Raw genomic sequence first — 21,428 nt, 5'->3', positions numbered from 1 at the left:
AGGAAAACATTTTATAAAGAATTTGCTGAATCCAACACAAATGAACATTTCTGATGGGTTTATTACATTTTAAGCTCATAAAGAAAAAAAAAACAATGGCATGTGGTATGTGCATGAAGATGTGGTATACAAGTTGTTATGAAAGTATAGCAACAACATTTTTGGATAACATTACTCTAACGACAGACACAAAGCAGTACAATAGGAAAACATGAAATGTGAACTGTTTACACCTTTGCCTAAAGACTATGTGAATGCATGTGAACAGGTCTAAAAAGATTATATGGATTATCTCATCCTATAATCAAACAGTCATACTTTATAAACTGGTTGTATATACTCATATATACTAGATACCTATTTGTCTTTTCTGAAAAGTAAATAACATTGATGTCCCTTTTTTGTTTTAACAGTATTAATAGCAGACATTTATTTTACAGCGTTCCAGAGGTTTAAACACTCATGTAAAAAAGCAAAAAAAACAAAAACAAAAACAAAACAAAACACTGAAAGTCTCTGTAAGAAAGTATAAAAATTTACCTTCACAGTCAACTGCCAGTTTTCTTGAACAGGGAGGCCATAAACTGATTTGACAGAAGTATTTGGAAGAACAGGATGTGGTAAAACAATAAAGACAAGCACCACCCCTTGAGTCTCTTCCTTATCATAAAACCCATCACTGTGATGGACTGAAATATACTTTATTGCAGCTTTTCATGCGTTTTCTATTCTGACAGGAACAGCTGAGCAATGGGGGGAAAATTAATGGCAGAAAAAAGAGAAAACCCAGTGGAAAAAAACAAACAAACTAGGGCTGCAAGCAGCACTGATCAGGCCCTCGCTCCTTCGCGCACTTCAGAATTTGGTGTACAATGGGCTTGTGGCATAGCTGCTAAATGCATTGTTTTAGAGACATCTTTCAAACACAAAAAGTCTAAGATTCTCTGATGTGTATTGTCCATTACAGCCAACATGAAACATCAAAAACAGTGTAGCCGATTAAAGCATGTAATAAAAATATTGCTTTGTCTTAATAAAGGTGGGCCATTGAAATATGCAATATTTCCAGTTATGACAGCACTGAGTCAATTCGTAGCCATAACCTGTCTAACAGCTAGGTCTTATTCCACATAAACAAAGCAGCAGCAAATCTTCTACCTGCAGTTCAAATTTCAAAAGGATCAGAAGACTCCCTGAAGTTTATTCTAGAAGGATCCCAAGAAATAGTTTCATTTTTCTTTTCTTTTAAAATTCTTTTCAATTTGTTTTTAAAAATTAAAATGCCAGATTTCCTGTGATTTGGTGACATGAGTCAAGAGGCTTTTTATGGGTCCTGTTATGCTGAATATGTGTACAAATTTTCAAATATTTAGGATGTATGGGGTTTTTGGGGCTGATTTTTTAAACAGTTGATAGGAGGAACCACTAAGCCGTTGAGACGCATCCACAGACTAAACCCATGTAACTTTCAATTTTTTTTCCACTGTGTTTATTCCGACCAGTTTTCATGGCAGTACAAGCCCTTTGGAGCTCTTCAAAACCCTTCAAAAGACTACTTCCTCTTTCATGGTGACTAATGGGTCACCATGGCAACAGATTTGAGGCAATAGATTAGTGTCAGACCTGTTGGCTTGAAAATATGTACCATGGGAACACTTAAAGGATGTTTCACACCAATTTTGTGGCAGATTTGGTCAACTTTGCAGGAGCTGCATTCATTTATTTGGAACAAAGTCTGTTTCTGTGTCACTTTGGGACATGAAAGTTAGATGAGTTACCATGGCCACACCCTTCGAGTTTTGTACATGAGCCTCAGAACTTTTCTTCACAAAGGTCTCTTCTAGCAGGCAACTCAGTTTTGAGTCAATCAGAAGAATGCTTTCAGAGGAGATACTCCTGGAAGAACACCTGGAAATGGCTAGGGTTGACCAATGTTGTTACAAAAAATAAAGATGGTGGACTTTCTGTTGACATGGCGATATGGGTCCAAGAGGCTTTTTTTTTGTAGGTCCTGGCAAGAGACATATACCTTCCCAATTTCAAAATCATAGGTTGAACTTGCTGCTGGGGCCCATTTTTAACATTTTCCTAGGGGGTGCAACTGAGCCAATAAGCCACACTTACCAACAAAATTTATATTAATGACCTTGTTCATGCACTTAGAATTTTATAAACCAAGTTTCATGGCTGTATTATCCTTTTTACCACTTGATAAAACTACTTCCTGTTTCATGGCAATCAAAAAATCACCATGGTCACAGTGTTGGTCATGGTCTTCATAGTGGTGCAAAGTAAAGGTCTTTGGATGTTTCTGAGCAAATCTGAGTGAGATTTGATCAACCATATAGGAATCATGGTTGATTACAAAGAAGCAGTAACTTTCTATTACCAGTAAGTGATGCTGTGACTAACTCCAAAATTTCAAATGCAGATGTGTTCAGGATGAAACTATTATTGTGGACATAACATTTTATAAAGATATGATCAAAAACAGCTGACATATAGCAGTTTGAACTTTTATGGTGAGGCATCAAGCCCAAAACATAGTTCGCCGTGTCGGCACATCTACGCCCTCTGACAAAAAAATCACCACTTTTGCTTCACATCCAGACTAATGTCTTGAGGGTTTACCCAGTAAATTTAATGAGGAAATAATCAAAACATTAGGAGAAATAGCTCTGAAAGTAAAAATGTATTTCCTGGGTGGCACTATGATCTGCAAGAAATATTACCACATAAGTGTGTTGGGTCTGAAGCCTCATAATACATTAATAATTTTATTCAGTTAGAACTATGCACAGCTGAGTTATAAGCAATTTCCTTTTTCCTTAAAAATATGCAAATTTTAGGGCTCATCATGGCCACACTCTGAGTTTTGTACAAAAGTTGCATAACTTTTGTTGAGTCTCTTCTAGCTAGAAAACAAATTTTACATAGTTCTGATGAAAGCTGTCTGACAAGTTAATCCCAGAAGGACCACAGGGAATGGCAAACTTTTACACATTTTTTCAATATGGCGGACTTCCTGTTGGGAATTCCCAATGACTATAAGAGACATTTTGTGCGTAATAAGAAGCTGTATATGCGTACCAAATTTCATTCCTGTAGGTGAAACAGTGTCTAGAGGTGGTATTTTTTTGTGAGTTTAGGGGGCACTTTTGAGCCAATTTCACACACACATATTGGGGACCTATAAAATACCAAATTTTCCAGCAGGCCTCATGTCCACGCCAATTTTAATGAGTTTTCGTGCATGTTCAGATACCCAAAAGTCCAGCCAAATGTACAAAATAATTATAACAATCCTAAGGATTTCAATTCAATAGGGTCCTCGCACCCCCTGTGCTTGGGTCCTAAAAACACTATCATCTTCAGTTAACTGTGTCACAACACGGTTTATCCTGTCAGTCTCAACCCATCGTTCAGGCACAGTCATTTCTGTTGTAAAGTTCTTCTATCATTTTATTATTGCTTTTTTCTTCATCCTCCATATTTAGAATCAATATGCAACTTCCCCAACCAAAATACTTATCCTTTCATAAATCTCTACGAGTTGAGGTGCTCCACTTGAATGGTAGATGCTGACACAGTAAGACAGAGGTTCTTGTGGGAAGTAATGTCCGCTACACTGACTGGTTTGTACTGGATGTCACTGGCAGAGACTGTTTTATACTGGTGCAGGTCAAATGGACAGGAGATGCTCCCTGTCTGGGGGTAGCTGCCCTGGCTCTGCCCCTGCTGGCCTCCACCGGCTCCTCCGCTCCCAGCTCCCCCTGGTTGGCTCGATCCTCCTTCTGCGCTCTCTACCTGGCCCTGAGCTGCAGCCTGACCCTGGGCTTGGCTTTGGTTCTGGTTCTGTTGTGTTGCGGGTGCACTCAACTGGTCTGGGTTGTGTTTCTCCATGTGTTTCACCAGATACGTCTCCTGAGATGAAGGGAGGATAGGTAGAGGGGAAACAGTGGACATGTGACTACACGGTGTAAAGTAGCTGCCAGCTGTCTGATGCCAGAGAGGCGACTCATAGTGTTTCATGTAGTAATGCTCTTCAGAAATGGACATTGGTCTTACTGAGGTGTAAGTGCGGTTGCAGAGTCCACAGGAGTAGATCCTTGCATGTTTGACAGTGTGTGTGGACATGTGCACCTCCAAACTTGCTGAATCTACATATCCTTTATTGCAGTTTGTGCACTTGTAGGGCTTGTCCTTGTTATGTTGACGCCGGTGAGACTGGGGAAAAAAATGATAAATGTAAAGAAAAAAGTTTTACAGTACATAGCCCTGAGGGACATAACACACTATGCAAACACACAGTATTATATACAAAACTTTCACACCTGTAAATTTGAAAGTTGTGTGAAGGATTTCTCACAGCCTGGATGTGAACACTTGTACGGTCGATCTCCTGTGTGAATCCTGGATGAAAAAACAAAGCCACATGCATGTACAAACACAAACTCCTAGCTCTTTCATGGTGACTTTAGTGAGCAAAGAAAGACACTGAGGCAAACAAGAAACCCAAAACCAGTGATTGACTTACCTGTTGTGCTGCTGAAGGTGACTGAGCTGTCTGAAGCTCTTTTGGCAGAACGAGCAGGAGTAAGGTTTCACTCCGGTGTGGATGCGGACATGTTGGGCCAGATAGCTGGAGTTGGCAAATGATTTGGTACAATGTGGACACTTGTGAGGCTTTGACTCTGTGTGGTTCCTGATGAGGGCATACAGAGAGAGAGAGAGAGCGAGAGAGAGAATGAAAGAGAAAGAGAATGACAGGTTGTAGTGGTATACTGAGAAACAACAACTAGAAATGTATATGACATATTCAAAATAAATGTCTCAATTTATAGAAACCTGTCAGAAAGGCTACTCTATGCAAGTCAAGTGCAGATTTAAGCACAAAAATATTTTAGAAAAGTAAGACGACAAAAAATATTTTACATATTTTCAAAAAATTTGCCACTATTGTATCAGTGATAAATTATTTAAAGCATTAAAGGTCACATATTTCCCCCTTTTAAGACAAGTTTATATTGGTCTCAGAGGTCCGTAAAACATGCCTTTGAAGTCTGTTGCTGAAAAATCACTCTAGTACAGATTTTTGCATGTCTAAAACCCCCCCTCTGTTTCAGCCCTGCTCAGAATGAGCTGTTTCTGTGTCTGTGACTTTAAAAGTGAATGAGCTGTCTGACTCCGCCCCTCTCAGAAAATGGATATGGCTTAATGGATGTGGCTCTCCTGATCCAGAACTTTCTTGTAAGCAGGGAGGGCCAACTGAAGCTGGGGGCCGGGCTAACTCCCCAAATGACATAATGAGGGGAAAATCTGAGTAATCTAGTTTTAGCACACATTTTCTGAAATGTGGGTGGGGGGGTTCTGGTACTTAAGGGGGTTCTGGACAGGCCAGGGGTACATATTTTGTCAGAAAAGTCTGAAAAGTGATTTTTGCATAATATGTGACCTTTAATGAAAACTTCAAAATTTCACATAGTTACAAAAGTGGCAAAAAAGAACGAAGTAACTGACTTTGTCCTTTTATTTGTGTCCATTCACTCTGGATTATTTGGGTGTACAAAAAGATATTTTCAAATCCCTGTAAAGTGAAATCCAAACTTTGTGTCGTAACACTCAAGATATGTTGGTTGCTGTTAAAATGTGAAAACACTGAGGTCTAATGTGTGACTTCAGACCGTTTACTTCTTTCCTGGCTTGGTTTTATTTGAGCGGGGCAAATATCTTAGCCCATGACATCACCAATATTGATGGGGAATTACCCCACAACAATGATATAAAATCACAGAGCAGTTCATCTTAGTACAGTCTGTTGTTAGCTAATGTCACTGCCTTCATATAAAGTTTTTGTGAGGTAAATTTCTCAAATCTATCAGCTATGGTGGCTTATAGATCATTAGAAGTATCATCACATGGAGATTTGTGCCAGAAAACAGTAAATTTTATCCCCAATTTCTGTCTCACGGGTCTGGCACAGCCAGTCAGCTGTGCTCTGATCAGAAGCTTTTTTTTTTATTTGAGAGGATAGTTTTTCTTGTGAGTGGGCATGGCTTTAGCTCATTCAACAATACGCTTACAACATCATAAAGCATACTGTACTGCCTAATTTTTCATAATTTTGCAGCTTAATTTTTATACACTTAAAGATGTTTTTCATGACTGAAATTTTTCCTAGTGGTTTATAATACAGTGGCCTGTCATACAACAAACCTAAAGTAAAGATTTTTTTCACTTTACTGGGACTTTAAATGTAATATTTTTCTAAAAGGGTTCAATAAATTAGCCAATCTAGTTCAACATGCCTCCACAAGTGACGGCAAATTATTTTGATGACAGCCAAAAGAACAGCAACAGGACAGCTACAATACAATGACTGCAGAGAGCAGAAAAGCAAAGCATGGTAACAAAGGATTTCTGCGGCACACTGACATTCAATGGAGAAAGCAAGAAAAAACAAACTTTACCAAAAATAACATAACAGTTTGGATGGGGAAGCACAATGGAAAAGAGTCTGCTCTTTAACATTTATTTCTACTTTTGAATGGTTGTGTGGTGTGTGTTTGGGAAGCCCTGGCAAAAGAAATGACAGAACATGCAGACAAAAGAAAAACATGAAGCGGAAAATGCAAAGCAAGCTGCACAGAGAGAAGCATAAGCACAAATGAAAAGAAAGGGCAAAGTATTCTCTTTGTATCAATTAGTAGAGCATGCTGATTAAAGTTTAAATGATGGAAAAACTTCTCATGGACAAAGTCTGAACTTAAAAAGATGTCATTTGAATTCCACTTCTCTTGAAAGGTCACTTCTGGATGGAGCTGGTAGCAAGCCAACATTTACATGGCAATGAAATATGCATCTGCACAGCACTCAACCTCTTCCCCGGGAGGAAGAAAACGAAGAAGACAGGAGTCTGGGCTTCTAAAGTCACTTTGCAGTTTAAGTCAAAAGGACAGGGGGTGTGGGGTTGGTAGCGGGGAGGGTCTGCAGTACCGTGTGTGCTGCTGTAAATGACTGAGCTGCCTGAAAGATTTCTGGCAGTAGGAGCAGGTGTAAGGCTTGGCCCCGCTGTGGATGCGGATGTGCTGGGCCAGGTAGCTGGAGTTGGCGAATGACTTGGCGCAGTGAGGACACTTGTGAGGTTTGGCCTCTGTGTGCAACTTGGAGTGGATCTGCATGTCAGACTTATTGAGGAAGGTCGCCGCACACATCCGGCACCTACAGGCGAAGAGACACAGAATTGGGGGAGGGGTGGACAGCATGGAAAGAACAAGAAGACGGGAGAGGGGTGCATGTATAGAAAAGTAGACAGAGGAAAGGAAGTTGGAAAAGGAGGAAAAAACAAGATGAAAGGGAGCAGGGAATGAAGCATTGAGCCACAGAAAGAAATGAGATATAACAGAAAATGAAATGTACAATAAAAGGTAAAATGGATAAGATAAATCAAAGCAGAAAAGAAAAGGAGAAGGGGTGATAAAATGTAAGAGACATGTAATGAAAGGGGAGGTTGTAAGGATAGGTTCATTTACTTGAAAAAAGAAAAGGAGTAGTCCACAAGAGTGCTTGAGAGCTTACAACTCCAAGAGCATGCTTCACAAAGACAAAGAGGACAGCAGCGGCCAGGTAGCAATACATGTCCTGTGTGCGAAGAAGCAGAGTGCATCTGGGAAGCACTGATGTATTTGTAGTACAAATACATTAAGAGAAGGAATCAACTGTCCTCTACAGAAGCAGGCATGTTCTGTCACAACATGCAGTGAAAAGAAGCTAGAGGAGTGCATGTCAGTGTGTGTCAAATGCTTACATCAAGCCAGCATAGTTCATCTACACAAGCTTTCTGTTTAAAGGCTTTTTTATCAGGACACAGAGCAACAGGTGTGCATACATTCCATAGCTAGGGTAAAGGAGAAACAGACACACAGCAGATGGAGACACTGTACCTGTAGGTTTTAGTGCTATCTTTTGTACAGTGGTCCTCCTCTTCATTGGACAGGTCGTATGGATCTCCAGGATGCTGTTGCAAAGATGCAACCTGGCAAAACAATAGTCAAAGTTAATTTGATGACATATTCATGATTTATTTTGAAATAATCTACCTTCCTGCATGGCAACTTAAATTGTGTTCAGTCAAGTCTACAACATGAAGCATACAGCAGCAGTGTAGCTCTTTTCAGTATCATCTCATTTCAAGCTCTTAGCCTGTGGTAATGTTTAAAGTTGAGAAGTACTAATGTTTCGTCAGTGGTCTCTTTCTCTAGAGTCATATTGTTAGTGTTTACCACTGCTGGTCACTTTTCAATCAAACCAAAATTTCACGAAGTTTATTTACTTAATAGCAGAGGAGGAAAAAGTAAGTAAAATTAAAAGCACTGGTCTATAAATATTCTCAAGCAAAAGAAAGAAGTTTTTTATTTAAAGTATACTTTAAGTACTGAGTAGCTGCTAAGGAGTTGTACAGTTAAATATGATCTTTCCTTACTGGCAAGAACAACAAACGAACAGATCTCAAACTAGGTCATCAGGTAAAGTCACAACTCTAAAGAAACAACAATTGGCAGTGTTGTTAAAGCCACAAATATTTTCCAGTATGACAGCACTGCAGTAACTCTTGAAAATCTGTGGTAAGGTGAATGTCCTCTGGAAAGTACAAAGCAGAGAGTTAACCTCATAGCGAGGCAATTCATACCGATAAAGAATACACACCACACCACGTTCCAAATTATTACGCAAATTATGTTCTCTTATTTTCCTAAATATTAATGCAAATGGCAGAGTATTTTTCAAGTCATCGGCCATTAGAGCATAATTCAAATGTTTTTGAACAAACTTCATAATGATAACCATTATCTTTTTTTAAAATAAAAACATCAAAATGCACTGTTCCACATTATTACGCACAACAAAGTTTAAAAAAGATTTTATAGGTTGTAAAGAACTGAAAATAGTCATTTGTTGAATTTGCAGCATTAGGAGGTCATATTTACTGAAATCAAAAGCTATTTCAATCAAAAACATCAAAACAGGCTAAGTTACATGTTAACAAAGGACCTCTTCTTTGATATCAACTTCACAATTCTTGCATCAATTGAACTTGTGAGTTTTTGGAGAGTTTCTGCTTGAATTTCTTTGCCTGATGTCAGAATAGCCTCCCAGAGCTGCTGTTTTGATGTGAACTGCCTCCCACCCTTATAGAGCTTTTGCTTTAAGATGCTCCAAAGGTTCTCAATAGGGTTGAGGTCAGGGGAGGATGGGGGCCACACCATGAGTTTTTCTCCTTTTATGCCCATAGCAGCCAATGACACAGAGGTATTCTTTGCAGCATGAGATGGAGCATTGTCATGCATGAAGAAAATTTAGCTATAGAAGGCACGGTTCTTCTTTTTGTACCATGGTCAGTCAGAAATTTTATATACTTTGCCGAGGTCATTTTCCCACCTTCAGGGACTCTAAGGGGCCTACCAGCTCCCTCCTCATGCTTCCGGCCCAGAGCATGACTCTGCCACCTCCTTCCCGACGTCACAGCCTTGTTGGGACATTGTGGCCATCCACCAACCATCCACTACTCCTCCATCTGGACCGTAGAGGGTTGCACAGCACTCATCAGTAAACAAGACTGTTTGAAAATGAGTCTTTGTGTATTTCTGGGCCCACTGCAACCGTTTCTGCTTGTGAACATTGGACTGGCCGAATACTAGGTTTATACATGACCGCAAGCCTCTGGAGGATCCTACACCTTGAGGTTTGTGGGACTCCAGAGGCACCAGCAGCTTCAAATACCTGTTTGCTGCTTTGTAATGGCATTTTAGCAGCTGCTCTCTTAATCTGATGAATTTGTTCGTCAGAAACCTTCCTCATTATGTCTTTATCTGCACGAACCCGTTTGTGCTCTGAATCAGCCACAAATTTCTTCACAGTACGCTGATCATGCTTAATTTTTTCATGAAATATCTAAAGTTTCCATTCCTTGTCCAAGGCATTACACTATTTGACACTTTTTGGCAGAGAGAGATCCTTTTTCTTTTCCATGTTGCTGAAATCTGTGGCCTGCTTAATAATGTGGAACATCCTTCTTAAGTAGTTTTTTTTTAAATTGGGTTCACCTAGCAAACTAATTATCAAAGGTGTCTGAGATTGATTGCAGTGATCCAGAGAGCCCTGAGACACAATGCCATCCATGAGTTGAATTAAAAAAAAATAAAAAATTTGAATGTTTATGACACTGAAATCCAATTTGCATAATAATTTTGAACACGGTGTATGTATCCTTTAGGGACACTTAAAGCCACAGGAAGGAACTCTAACTCAGTGGATAACTTGTTTATAATAAAATTTATAATAACAAAAACAACAACAATCTACCAAACACATTACCAGAAGAACTCCAGCAGGGATCACTGTACAACAGGCAACAACCCAACTAGGGCTGCAGCAATAGATTATTTTTGTAATCAAGTACTCTATCGATTCTTTGGGCAATTAATCAAGTACTCTTATAAGAAATATTGCATTTTTTTAATCAGTCACTTTTGCTTTTTCAAAGAAGTAGTACCAGACAAATGAGAAAAGAAGCTGGGTCCATTAAATGTACTACTTCTTTATTAAAAACTGGTATTAACAGGTTCTCCAAAGAAAATATATTCTACAAAGTGCAGTTAAGTTCTGATGACAGTTTACATTTCTTAAAGTTACATGGAAAGGAAGTTAAATAATGACATTAGATTATGCCATATTTGGGGTTTTAGGGATCCTCTCCCAGGAAATTCTGGGTGCCAACACTTAATTTCTTCTATAATAGTTTATTTTTATTTTCCAATTTGTCATTAAAGTAAAGGGACACTTAATCATTTTAACATCCTATACTTTATGCATAATTGTAATATTTCACATTATAGCAAGAATGAAGTTCCATCATTCAGAGAGGGAAAGCACCAAAACAGGACTTTAATCGTGAAGCCTGTCTTCTGTTAAACCGTCGGGTCAATCAGAGAAGTTTATGAAATTTCCTGAAGTCTGCTGACACAAACTGAGAGCTGTCTCACCCCAGCGAGTCATGCAGGCGAGATAAACTTGGAGATCTGCGTAGGTTCACCGGTGCAGGCGTAGTGCCATATTTGCCATAAAGCCACGACCAGTGGATGCGTTAAAAACACAGGACAAGTGCCTGTCAACATCACTGCATCATCTTCTCCCTCCCTCATTATCAAACAATGGGTCTTGACTTTTTTGGATGTTATCTATCTGGAGTTATCTACAGCTCGTATAAATGGAGCTGGAGAGACTAGTCTACATAGCTGGTGCTCTGCAGCCAACTCTCTAAAAGAGCTTTTGAAGTGAATTCTTTTTTAATAACTTATCTGTTCTGAGCAATTTTATTTTCCTGTTACCCCACAAGGTCCATGGTATGAATGTGGAGACAAAGATACTTGTACATCTCTGCTAGAAAATTTGTGCTGGAAAGGTCGGAGCTGTGTAGTACACTTGCTATAACCTGGTATAAAACATAAGTTGTCATATGTCTTTCTACATTGCTACTTATTAATCCTTGTACACATAAGGAACAGGTTTTTTTTTCTGGGATGGGGGTGTTTCTTCATATGCTTATTTTTTCTGTATGTTTGTTATTGATATTATTTCTGTTATATATTGTAATTTGTTAAAATCTAATAAAAATTTGATCACAAAAAACAAAACAAAAAAAAAACATCACTGCGTCATCTTCTCTTCCCTCGGGATTTTCACACCTCAAATTATGCATGTTAGGTTAGTAACAGTGAAAACAAGTGCATTGTGCCACACAAATAGCTGTTCGTGCGCAACACACAGGCTACAGCATGGGCGTATATGGATACATGAGTGATTTAAGCGAAGCCTCGAGGCAGATAATATGCCTTGAGGAAATTTTTGATTCAAATCACCCCAATAATTCGAGGAATTGTTTCAGCCCTAAACCAAACACAATTTAACACATATGAAACACATCTAAAATCTCCGCCCAAGGACATGATGGGGAACTTTGTCCACACATCCCTCCGAATTTAGTCAATTGACTCTACAAAGTTAAACTAACACTGGTGTATCAACACTGTCAAATAGCTTCAACATCGATTTCTGATTTTTTCTGGTATGTGTTGCTATGTATCCCAGCACTTGCTCACACAGTGAATGGGTGCAAACAGCCATGTCAGGTCATGTGCAACGGATGATTAATATTTCCATTTTCACTTAACATGTTATACTAGTATATAGGCTGCATGGGTATATCAAACATATCCAAATTTAAAATTCAAAAATGATATTTAAAGTTTCTTATAGGCTAAATTTAGAATTATAAACCATTACTCTCCTTGAAATCTTACCTGTGCCCCAGCTGTCAGATGAGCGAGTATTATTGTTTCATTTCCCGTTCCATCCCCAGTGCCTTCCCTGACCATTGTCATCTTCTTCTTCCTGCCCCGTTTGGAGGGTGCTGGCATCACGACTACATGGGTCGGTCCATCACCTTCTTTTTTGTCTACAAATGAATCAAAAGCCACTGGTTACAAAGAGATCATCTTAAGGTAAACAGAAAGAGGCCAGTACACAAGAAATGTCTTGGTGCATATTCTTATATTCTAAATCAGAGTATCAGAGAAAACTCAAGCTATTTCTTGTTATATTTCACAGTCCTTAAAAATGTTGTTAGAAAGACTTTCCTATCTAGAAAAGCACAAGCACAACAATAAGTTACAGGGATATCTGACATTTTACTTTGCATATGAAAGATGTTTTTAAGGAAACTGAGTTATTAAAAAAGCACAATTAGTTACTGGCACAGCCCGGCTGAGAAATAAAATATTAGTTGTTCATTTTCATGTTTTCTTTCTTTCCAACTCCTGGGAACACTCTGTGATTTGAAAAGAAGAAAGCTGGGCTCTTGCTTTTAGATTTTATATAGAGCAATATTATCTATCATGTCAAGACAACAGGATAGATCATGTTTAAAATCTCTAAAAACATGATTTAGAGAATTGGGCTCTTTTTTGGTTTTGGTTCTGCTGATCCTTGAAGCATCAAATTGTTAGTCCTACAGAATCATATAAATACACAATGATACACTTAATGCTAAATGACAATTCTGATTGCATGTGTTGTAAGATTTATAGAGTTCCACTATTACATACTATTTTTTAAACCAAAGATTGGAATAATATATATTAAAAACAAACAAAAAAACAAAAACAATAAAACAAATGAGAAATAACAGCAACAACAGGTTCCCGAAAACAAAAAATGACCTTTACATATTTAGGTAAATAGCACACTAACACACTGTGTTAACATTGGAAATGTATTGTGGATACTTTTAAGAAAAATCAGACGAAACATAAGGAAATATGCAGGTTTTACTTAATCGTGAATTTAAATTGCCTCCTGTTAAATGAACTGGCCTTATATTTAGCCTGTTTCTTTTCTTTCAATCAAAGGATTTTCCCAACATTACAACTTTTACATTTTCACTCACACATCCATACAGCTTTGACTGATGCTGCCTCACAAATTGTCTGCTTATCGAGTTGGAAAATAATCCAAAATCACACACATTAAAATGACCTTCAGTTGCCTCTTGGGGAAAATCCCCTCATCCAAGGACACTCTAACATGCAGACTGAATGAGCCAAGTTTAGACTGCTAATCTAGAGACGACTCTACTTCCTGAGCCACAGCTGCACCTGTTGTGGGAACTTGTGCATTGGAATGAATATTTTTAAAGGAATAATTCATTTTTATTTAAGTAGAGGTAAATAAAGTCTAACCAGAGGTCAGCTCAGTCCCTGTAAGGAGAGCCTAGCTGGGGTGCCGCACAAAAGCAGCAGGCAGAAGAACAGTATGTATGTATGTGGTGCACTGAAGAAGTGCTAAAACAAATTGGCTAGCTAGGAGACAGTAAAGCTCTAGCATGGCTTACATTTGCCTCAACATTGTGTTTTTGGCTTTGTTTTTCCTCAAAATTAGCAAAATTGTGTAGAGCAAACAACATTGTCTGTATAGCCATACAGACAATGTGGAGACATCATACTGCTTTGCATTTGAGGGGTTCTGCTAAGAATGTATGATATTAGATTTTTGCTGATATCTGATATGTTCAAACTCATTTTAGTCATAACAATATCTAGCCTAAGTTTTATCTTTTTAAGACTATATCTGTCGATACTAATATCATGGCTATAAAATTGTTTATCCTTCAGTTGTGCTCAACCTTAACAATTCTGTCTGGATGAAAAGTACAAACACAGTACAAAAGGACTGTTGAATTGAAGAGTGCTGGAAAAGCCAGGATAAACTTATATTAAATACGTTTCATATTGCTGGCATTGAGACAAAACCTTTTATCTCCATTTTTTATTTTCAATAAATCAGTGCTATTGGTCACCCTTTATGTCCATCAGTAAATTTTTAAGCAGAAAAAAGTGTCAAAAAGTTGCCAACTATGACTATTCAGTGTTAAACTATTTGAAAAGCACAGTGTTTTGCCATTTCCTGTAAAGTGGGGATTCTGAAGATAGGTTTTAGCCTGCTGTCAGTAATATGTGGGGAAAAAAACACCCAAAGAAAACGGCAGACAGGCTATGAGTGCAGCTGCAACACTTGAATTTCCTCTCTGGGGATCAATAAAGGACCATCTAATCTTTTTATGGTGCTCTAGACCCCATAAAAGTAGATATTAAACATATTTTTTCATTGTAAATAGATTCTTTAAAGCTCTGTATGTTTTCTGGGGTGCACCATGAAGAGTGTAACCTTAGCTTTAAAAGCACAATTGTGCTGTTGCAGAGCTCCAGTTAGTGAATTTGCAGATCCTGCACCTTCTGCACCCTTCTACTACAAAACTGCTCATGAGCGTCCATTTTATTTGCAGCATTTAAAGTCACACATGAGAGAAGCACTCAGCTCAAACACAAGGTGGTTAACAGTGTCCACATACCAGATGTGACTGGTGGTGGATCATCAGGTTTGTGATCCCATCCTGAGCTGCTAACTCATTTGGGTCATTTATCACTCAAATTTCTCTATGTATGTTTGTTTCAAGCTGAATTTTAGTTTTTTTACTACTTTCATTACTCCATGTCTTCCCTTTTCTATCATATATAAGCCATTCAATCATTTTTTTTCCTTTCTTAAGTACAAATTAAAGGTGCTAGCTAACTGGAAGTAAACAAACCAAAGGCATTCCTTTAAAGATCTAGCCCACGATCCAGCACAGCACTATTTAATATCCTCTTCACATCCTCTATAGCCTAATTCCTGCCTGCACTCAAACTGTCTCTCCATAAAAAGTCCAAGTGACCGGTATCTCCAGTGCCAACTATTGACAAGGACCGCATACAGCCCTACTTCAAAAAATCTCAAACTACCCCTTCAACACAAACCCTCTTGTTGGAAAAAAAATCTATTTTGTCTTTACATTTTATTCAGACATAATCGGGTGACATCCTGACATTATGTGCATTTTACCTGGAGAATGGAGCGCTGAAACAATCATGGTCGTTGCAGGGTGACCAGAAACAAATGACTGAGACGAGGTGGGCGACACTAGTGTCCCCTGAGGAGTTGTGATGACCAGGCCTGCTTCAGTAACAGATGAAGAAAAGACAACAATCAGACAACACTGATTACAGAGACAGCTACTGGGAATTCCTAGTATTATGTTTTTAGAAGGATGTTTTAAAGCATTACATGATAATCTTACAAGCATTATATAGCGCTATGAAAGAGTAAAAAAGCACGGCACTACTTCTTCAGTATTTGTAGAAAGCCCTGAGGTTGAAGCATGAATTGGGACACAAAATTGTAACAGTGGCACTTGTTTCCAGCCCACTGTGGAGCTCTGAGATCCCATGTGACTCAGATTTAATTTGTTCTCATCAACTCAACAATTTAATACATCACTGTTTTCAACAGTTTAGAGCTAAATCCATGAGTTTTTAATCCAGCCTAAACCTCTGATGAAGTTCAGAAACTCCCCCCTTTGCTAGATTTTATGTAAAATGTATCATGGAATAAACAGGAACAGTCTCCCACAGAGAAGGACCCACAGGCCTCTCACTGCAGAGATGCTCACCTGCTGTCATGATGCCTGTGGAGGGGACAGACAGCATGTTCTGGGTGCTGTGAGAAGGGTGGAGATGTGACACACTCCCAGCCTGCCCTCCTCCATCTGTCTTCGTCCCAGGAGTGGGGATGGTGAGCAGAGCTGTTTGGTAGTGCGATGCAGGAGAAGAGGAGAAGGTAGCACTCTTCTCCTGTTGCTCTTTCACCTTGTTGAGGAACATGGCATTTTCAATCTGTCAGTAAGGAAGAAGATTTTTACTTTAAAGTTACAGGGTTTAATATTCACTCCCAGTAGCAGACAGCAAAGAAAAATTGGTAAAAGAAAATATAATATTCATAAGTAGGTAAATTAATGTTTAATCACCCAAATATATAAAATGGTTTTAGTTACACTAACTTTGAATAAGCCTTTTATTCATACATAGGGAGGGTCTCCTCCACAGACTCCATCTTGGATTTTGTATGTTTCTACAGTACCACAGAAGGCACCAAATAACAGATGCAAATTTTTTTTTTAATTTCACAGGTAATCACAGTTAAAGCCAGAAGTGAGCATCACAATGTAGAATCTGACGCCTAATTTTACACATTGTAGCTTTAATTTTCTGACACCCATGTAACACCCCTCAAAATCATGTGTCTCCACATGTCAACCTTACAAAAAAAAAAAAAAAAAAATAAATAAATAAAATAATAATAACAATAAAATCTTGACTTCTGTAATTTCATACCTGTCCTGGTACGGTGGGGATTGGAGACCAGAAGTACGATGAATTAAAATGAGAGTCTTCCATGATTTCTGCAAAAGACAGAAACAATTAATTGCCTCTACAGTATTACCCTGGTCAGAGGGAAAAGGCCAAAACAGATTAAGAGTTAAAGACACAAATGGAATCTACTTAAATCAACTCTGCTTTTTGAAATGTCCAACCTGAGACATTTTTACTATTTTTTCCCATGGCGAATGGACAAAAATTAGGGCCAGTTGAGACTTCTAGGTGCACAGAACAGCACTAAAAACTCCTGTTTGATGCAATGTTAATAGTAGGGTTGAACAATTTGCAAAAATAATCAAATTGCTATTTTCTTCCCCAAATATTGCGATTGCAATTTAATATGTGATTATTCTTGGGTTAATCTCATGTATTTTTCAACAAATTCAAGCAATAAATAATTCCATAAATAAGACAATGTGTATTGAAAAACAATGAAATTATTTCCAAAGAAATTAATCCAAAGTAGAATGAACCTGAATATGGGGGTGCAAAAAGCTTTAAGCAATAAAGGAGGTGGCTGGGGTTGGGGAGGTGAGGCTGGCTACCAGCTGATCGCAGCTGGGGTATGACTTTCGTGAAATAACGCTAGGTTCATCAGTTTTAGATAGGATGAGATAATTATTTTTGCTTGTATTGCAAATGTGATGTCATTTGCTTTGTTTAAGGGCATTATCATTTTTAGACACTCATTTTGATTAAGGAAAACATACATAAAACACAAAAAGGAGCATTTTTGTAAACCACTATAAAACTAGAAAAGCACTCTGAGAGCGCAGACCTCTGCCATTAGCCCTATCTCCCAAGAGTGAAGAATCCTTTAAAAAACTCAGGGATCCAGATGGTGATCCGGATCACTCCAAAAATCTAATCACTTCTTTCTTTATGCAATTTCTGACATTTCCTGAAAATTTCATCAAAATCCGTCCATAACTTTTTGAGTTATGTTGCCAACAAACTCACAAACTAACTAACAAACCCTGCCAATCACATAACCTCCTTGGTGGAGGTAAAAATTGACACGTGAATGTTTGTATAATGTGCATAAAATCTCTGCCGCTGCAAAAAAATTGATTTATTAAGCTGGTATATTGACATATTTCAAGTTAAAAAAATATTGCAATTACTGCAATTTGAAAATTGCAGCAGGCCATATTGCGATTTAATCTAATTTGCGATTAATTGCCCAGTCCTCATTACTAGAATGTCAACAGGTTTAGAATAACAAATTTTTGGTCATATATATCCCAATTTGATGATATCTGGCACGTTAAATGGTTTGACTCTATTAATACAACATAAAGAGCTATTTATCATAGCATACGCAACAAGAATACATGCTAAAAAGAATTAACAAAAATAAAATACATTTAGCTAGAAAATGAAGGTTGTATAAAGACATATAGTAGCCAAAAGAACATCTAAGATTTAAATAAGACTTTTTAAGGCCACTAATTTCAGTTACACTGATAGGAGTAAGACTACAATCAGTATCACCTCAGCTGTTTTAAACATGGATAACAGCCCTAACCTTAAAAAAATCATGTTTACACAGGACTTATTTTAACACAGTAATTACTAGTGACTGTATTAAAAGAGGTTTCTCCCTCTTTTCCTCAAATGGCATTGATAAGCTGTCATACAAAGTAAAAGTCAAATTAGTGTCATCTAATTTCATTTGCATACATCCAAAATTTGTACACAGTTAAATTTCCTATCTGGTGTAAATGTGTATAATCTTTGAGAATCATTAGGCCTATGTTTTCCCCTGTCCTAACTGAAGGCAGGATAATGTCATTGGTAAAATCAAATCAAATCTCATGTATTTTACTAATAATTTAATTTTTATTATTAATTCATCTACTGAGATGTTAATGAGATAAGCACTAAGAAAACCATTTCCTTCACCCACACATTCACAACTCTGTTTTATTTACAAAAAAAATCGTGTTTGCTGTGATAAATTTCCTACAAACTAATTTTTCTGAAGTCAAATTGGGAACGGCAATGCGGCCTTGCTCTTCAGGAGGAAAAAGATGAACTAAAAAAGAGGAAAGAAATAGATTCGACTTTAACCAATGGGAGTTTTGTGAATATTGAAAATGACATGTGAAGTTAAAATTCTACTTTATTTTGAAATTTAGACAATAGTCACGACATGTCAGTAATAACGGTTGTGTAAAGTTATGTTTCCTTCCTGACTGTAGTTACTTTAATAAATGTCTTTACTGGTTTTAAGCGCAAACGCACAGTAACTGGCACTAAATACTGAATCTGCAGCAGGTTGAACTTCGTAGCTAATGTAGAAAGTTGACTCTATAGTCTGACATAGCGGTTAATGTTCAGCCTAACACCTAATGTCTCTAACTTTAAACAAATCTATAAACTATGGTGTTTACAATTAGCAGTAGCTAAACACAGAGACTCCATTTCGTCTCCTATCATGTTGAAGTTAATCAGGCCCGACGTGCTGATTAACATACAGTTAGCAAGCAGACAGTACAGTGTGTCTGTAGTGCCCTCCTGCTTTGAAAAACATAACAAGCTAAGCGAAAAAAACCAAAGGATAAAAAAAACTGAAGCAAAAAGGAAAAAAACCAATAGACCATCCTCATAGACTTCCGGCGGTGGAAACGGGTGGAGAGATGGCAGCAGAGTCATGCAAACCGACCAAAAAATACAACCGAGTGCATGTAGGATAGTGGTGTTTACCCGTAACAACGACACCGTCAACCTCCCCGGGACTCTCCTGGACGGGGACGATCTGAAAATCCTTTTCCAATCGGTCCAAATTCCTGCAAAGCAGCGAAGTTTTTTCTCGCCTCCTGGCCTTTTTTCTTTTTTTTTTTTTTTCAAGTTTTTTTTTTTTTTCACTCGTGAGGCGGCTGCCTCGACCAAAGCCTCACTTCCTCCGGATAAGGTCGTCAGACAAAGAAGCGTGAATTTTGATGTCACTTCCTGTACTGACAGACGACTCTTTACTCTGTATCAAAAAATAATGATTAATTATTATAATATAATTACTTTTTGACCGTTGACTTCTACTTCAGCTGAACTACGAGTCTTAAGGGATTTGAACCACATCAGAACAAGGATGTTTTGTTGGACTTTTCGCTTCAAACTACTATGCCGCATTCAGGTTGTGTCGGAATTAGCAGAGACTGATCGTTCTGACACATTTCTATTTCCACCTAATATTATACTGTTTTATTTTTGTTTACATTTTGGGATTGCATTGAAGTTCTTCTACTTATTTGGGATGGAACAGAAAACAAATCTGCACTTATCTGGCGTCATTTTCACAAATAATATGCTTTGAAATGCTAAAAAAGGTGTTGTCATTTTTCTGAGAAAATTTCCCTCAAAACCACAAGAGATTTCAAATATGCAAAATCCCCAACCAAAAAATGTTTCCAAGACTTTGTCAAAATTTAGATGGAAAACATGTCTTTAATCCCACAAATTGCCCACATTTCCTATAATATTCCCCAAATGTTTCAGTCAAACTTTCTGAAAAAGCCTAAAGATTCAAATAAAAAATCACCCAAAACTCTGTGAAAATTCTTCAAAATTTTAAAGCAAAGTCTACTCAAATTTGTCAAACACTTTTCCAAGAACAAGAAGAAAAAACTTCTGGCAAATTCCAAGGAAAAGTAAAAACATAAAATCCCTGAAATCCCTGAAAATTTAGGGATTTAAAAGAGCCTCAGCCATTCACTCCATGAATAGTTGTACCGTAAGTCCTTGTCATCTTCACAGCATAAAATGATTACCTTAGGAGGCTACAAAAGCTCATGACTCCACACAGAGCTAAATTTAACCACCAGGAGACCCTCATCACTCCAAAACCATTTTGAGCTCTTATAGCCCTGAGGGCTGCAGCCCCCAGGCTGTGGCTTGGTTGGTAATCCAGCCTTGGGTCTGAAGGCCTGAAGAGGGGAACCCTGATGGGATCTAGAAAGAAAATTCTTTTCAACAGATTATGCTTGGTATTGTGATAGCCTCCGCTGTGAACAATTCCTACTGGAAAGCTTCTTTGATTGCATGATAATATGCTCAATCAATTATTTTATTGACCAATAAACAAGACTGCTATTTTAAAATTATTTTTAAAGCAATTTTGAAATAAATCCCATCAATACTCATTTATCATCAGAAGTGACAATCAATTGGTTTTCATTAGTCTTCATTTAAAAAAACAGCTTATTTGATTTCTTGATGTTTAAAAGAAAGAAGAATAAAATGGGGCACCATAACATGGTACCATGTTATGATAAAATAGACTTTATTGTCCTCTTGTGGAAATTGGTCATGGTGTTTGATACAGGAAAGATGCCCAATTAAAATTGGCTTGGTTTTTGAAAATACAGCAGGGGCTATCTTTACAAAAGTATATTGCATAAAGTTTGTCATACTTTTTGAATTTTATTTGTCAACAAAGTAATTTGTATGCGTTTGTGGACACAGCAAAATCATCAGTGTTAATTCAACTTCCATAGTGTTGGATTTAACACTTTCTATAGGTTTATATAATTCTCTATAATATAATATTCACAGTGTTAC

At 37.7% G+C, this 21,428-nt stretch overlaps 1 protein-coding gene across 3 annotated transcripts; it reads right to left on the bottom strand.

Moving 5' to 3' along the window:
* Positions 1–43: 43 nt before the first annotated feature.
* znf384b (zinc finger protein 384 b) lies at positions 44–20,127 on the bottom strand. Of its 3 annotated transcripts, none has more exons than XM_041793766.1 (11): positions 19,578–20,127; positions 16,824–16,891; positions 16,103–16,325; positions 15,496–15,606; positions 12,360–12,514; positions 7,944–8,035; positions 6,997–7,221; positions 4,538–4,705; positions 4,335–4,413; positions 4,069–4,227; positions 44–3,924 (listed from the first exon to the last, which is right to left on the bottom strand). In XM_041793766.1, exons 2-11 carry the CDS (start codon positions 16,884–16,886, stop codon positions 3,547–3,549), a joined length of 1,653 nt encoding a protein of 550 aa, XP_041649700.1. In that variant the 5' UTR covers positions 16,887–16,891; positions 19,578–20,127; the 3' UTR covers positions 44–3,546. The 3 variants fall into 3 exon arrangements, with proteins under 3 accessions (XP_041649700.1, XP_041649699.1, XP_041649702.1); XM_041793765.1 differs by having other exon boundaries at positions 15,496–15,609; positions 19,578–20,126; XM_041793768.1 differs by lacking the exon at positions 6,997–7,221 and having other exon boundaries at positions 15,496–15,609; positions 19,578–20,123.
* Positions 20,128–21,428: the final 1,301 nt, after the last annotated feature.

The sequence above is a fragment of the Cheilinus undulatus genome, linkage group 8, assembly GCF_018320785.1.
Source record: "Cheilinus undulatus linkage group 8, ASM1832078v1, whole genome shotgun sequence".
NCBI lineage: Eukaryota > Metazoa > Chordata > Actinopteri > Labriformes > Labridae > Cheilinus > Cheilinus undulatus.
The sequence above is the reverse complement of the archived record's forward strand: the minus strand, read 5'-3'. Positions and strand labels throughout refer to the sequence as shown.

Coding starts and splice junctions, on each gene's coding strand:
- znf384b (XM_041793765.1), bottom strand. CDS start 16,886: ATGGAAGACTCTCATTTTAATTCATCGTACTTCTGGTCTCCAATCCCC. Junction 15,610..16,102: donor CACAGGCATCATGACAGCAG/GTGAGCATCTCT, acceptor CTGTTACTGAAG/CAGGCCTGGTCATCACAACT. Junction 12,515..15,495: donor TTCAGCGCTCCATTCTCCAG/GTAAAATGCACA, acceptor ATTCATTTGTAG/ACAAAAAAGAAGGTGATGGA.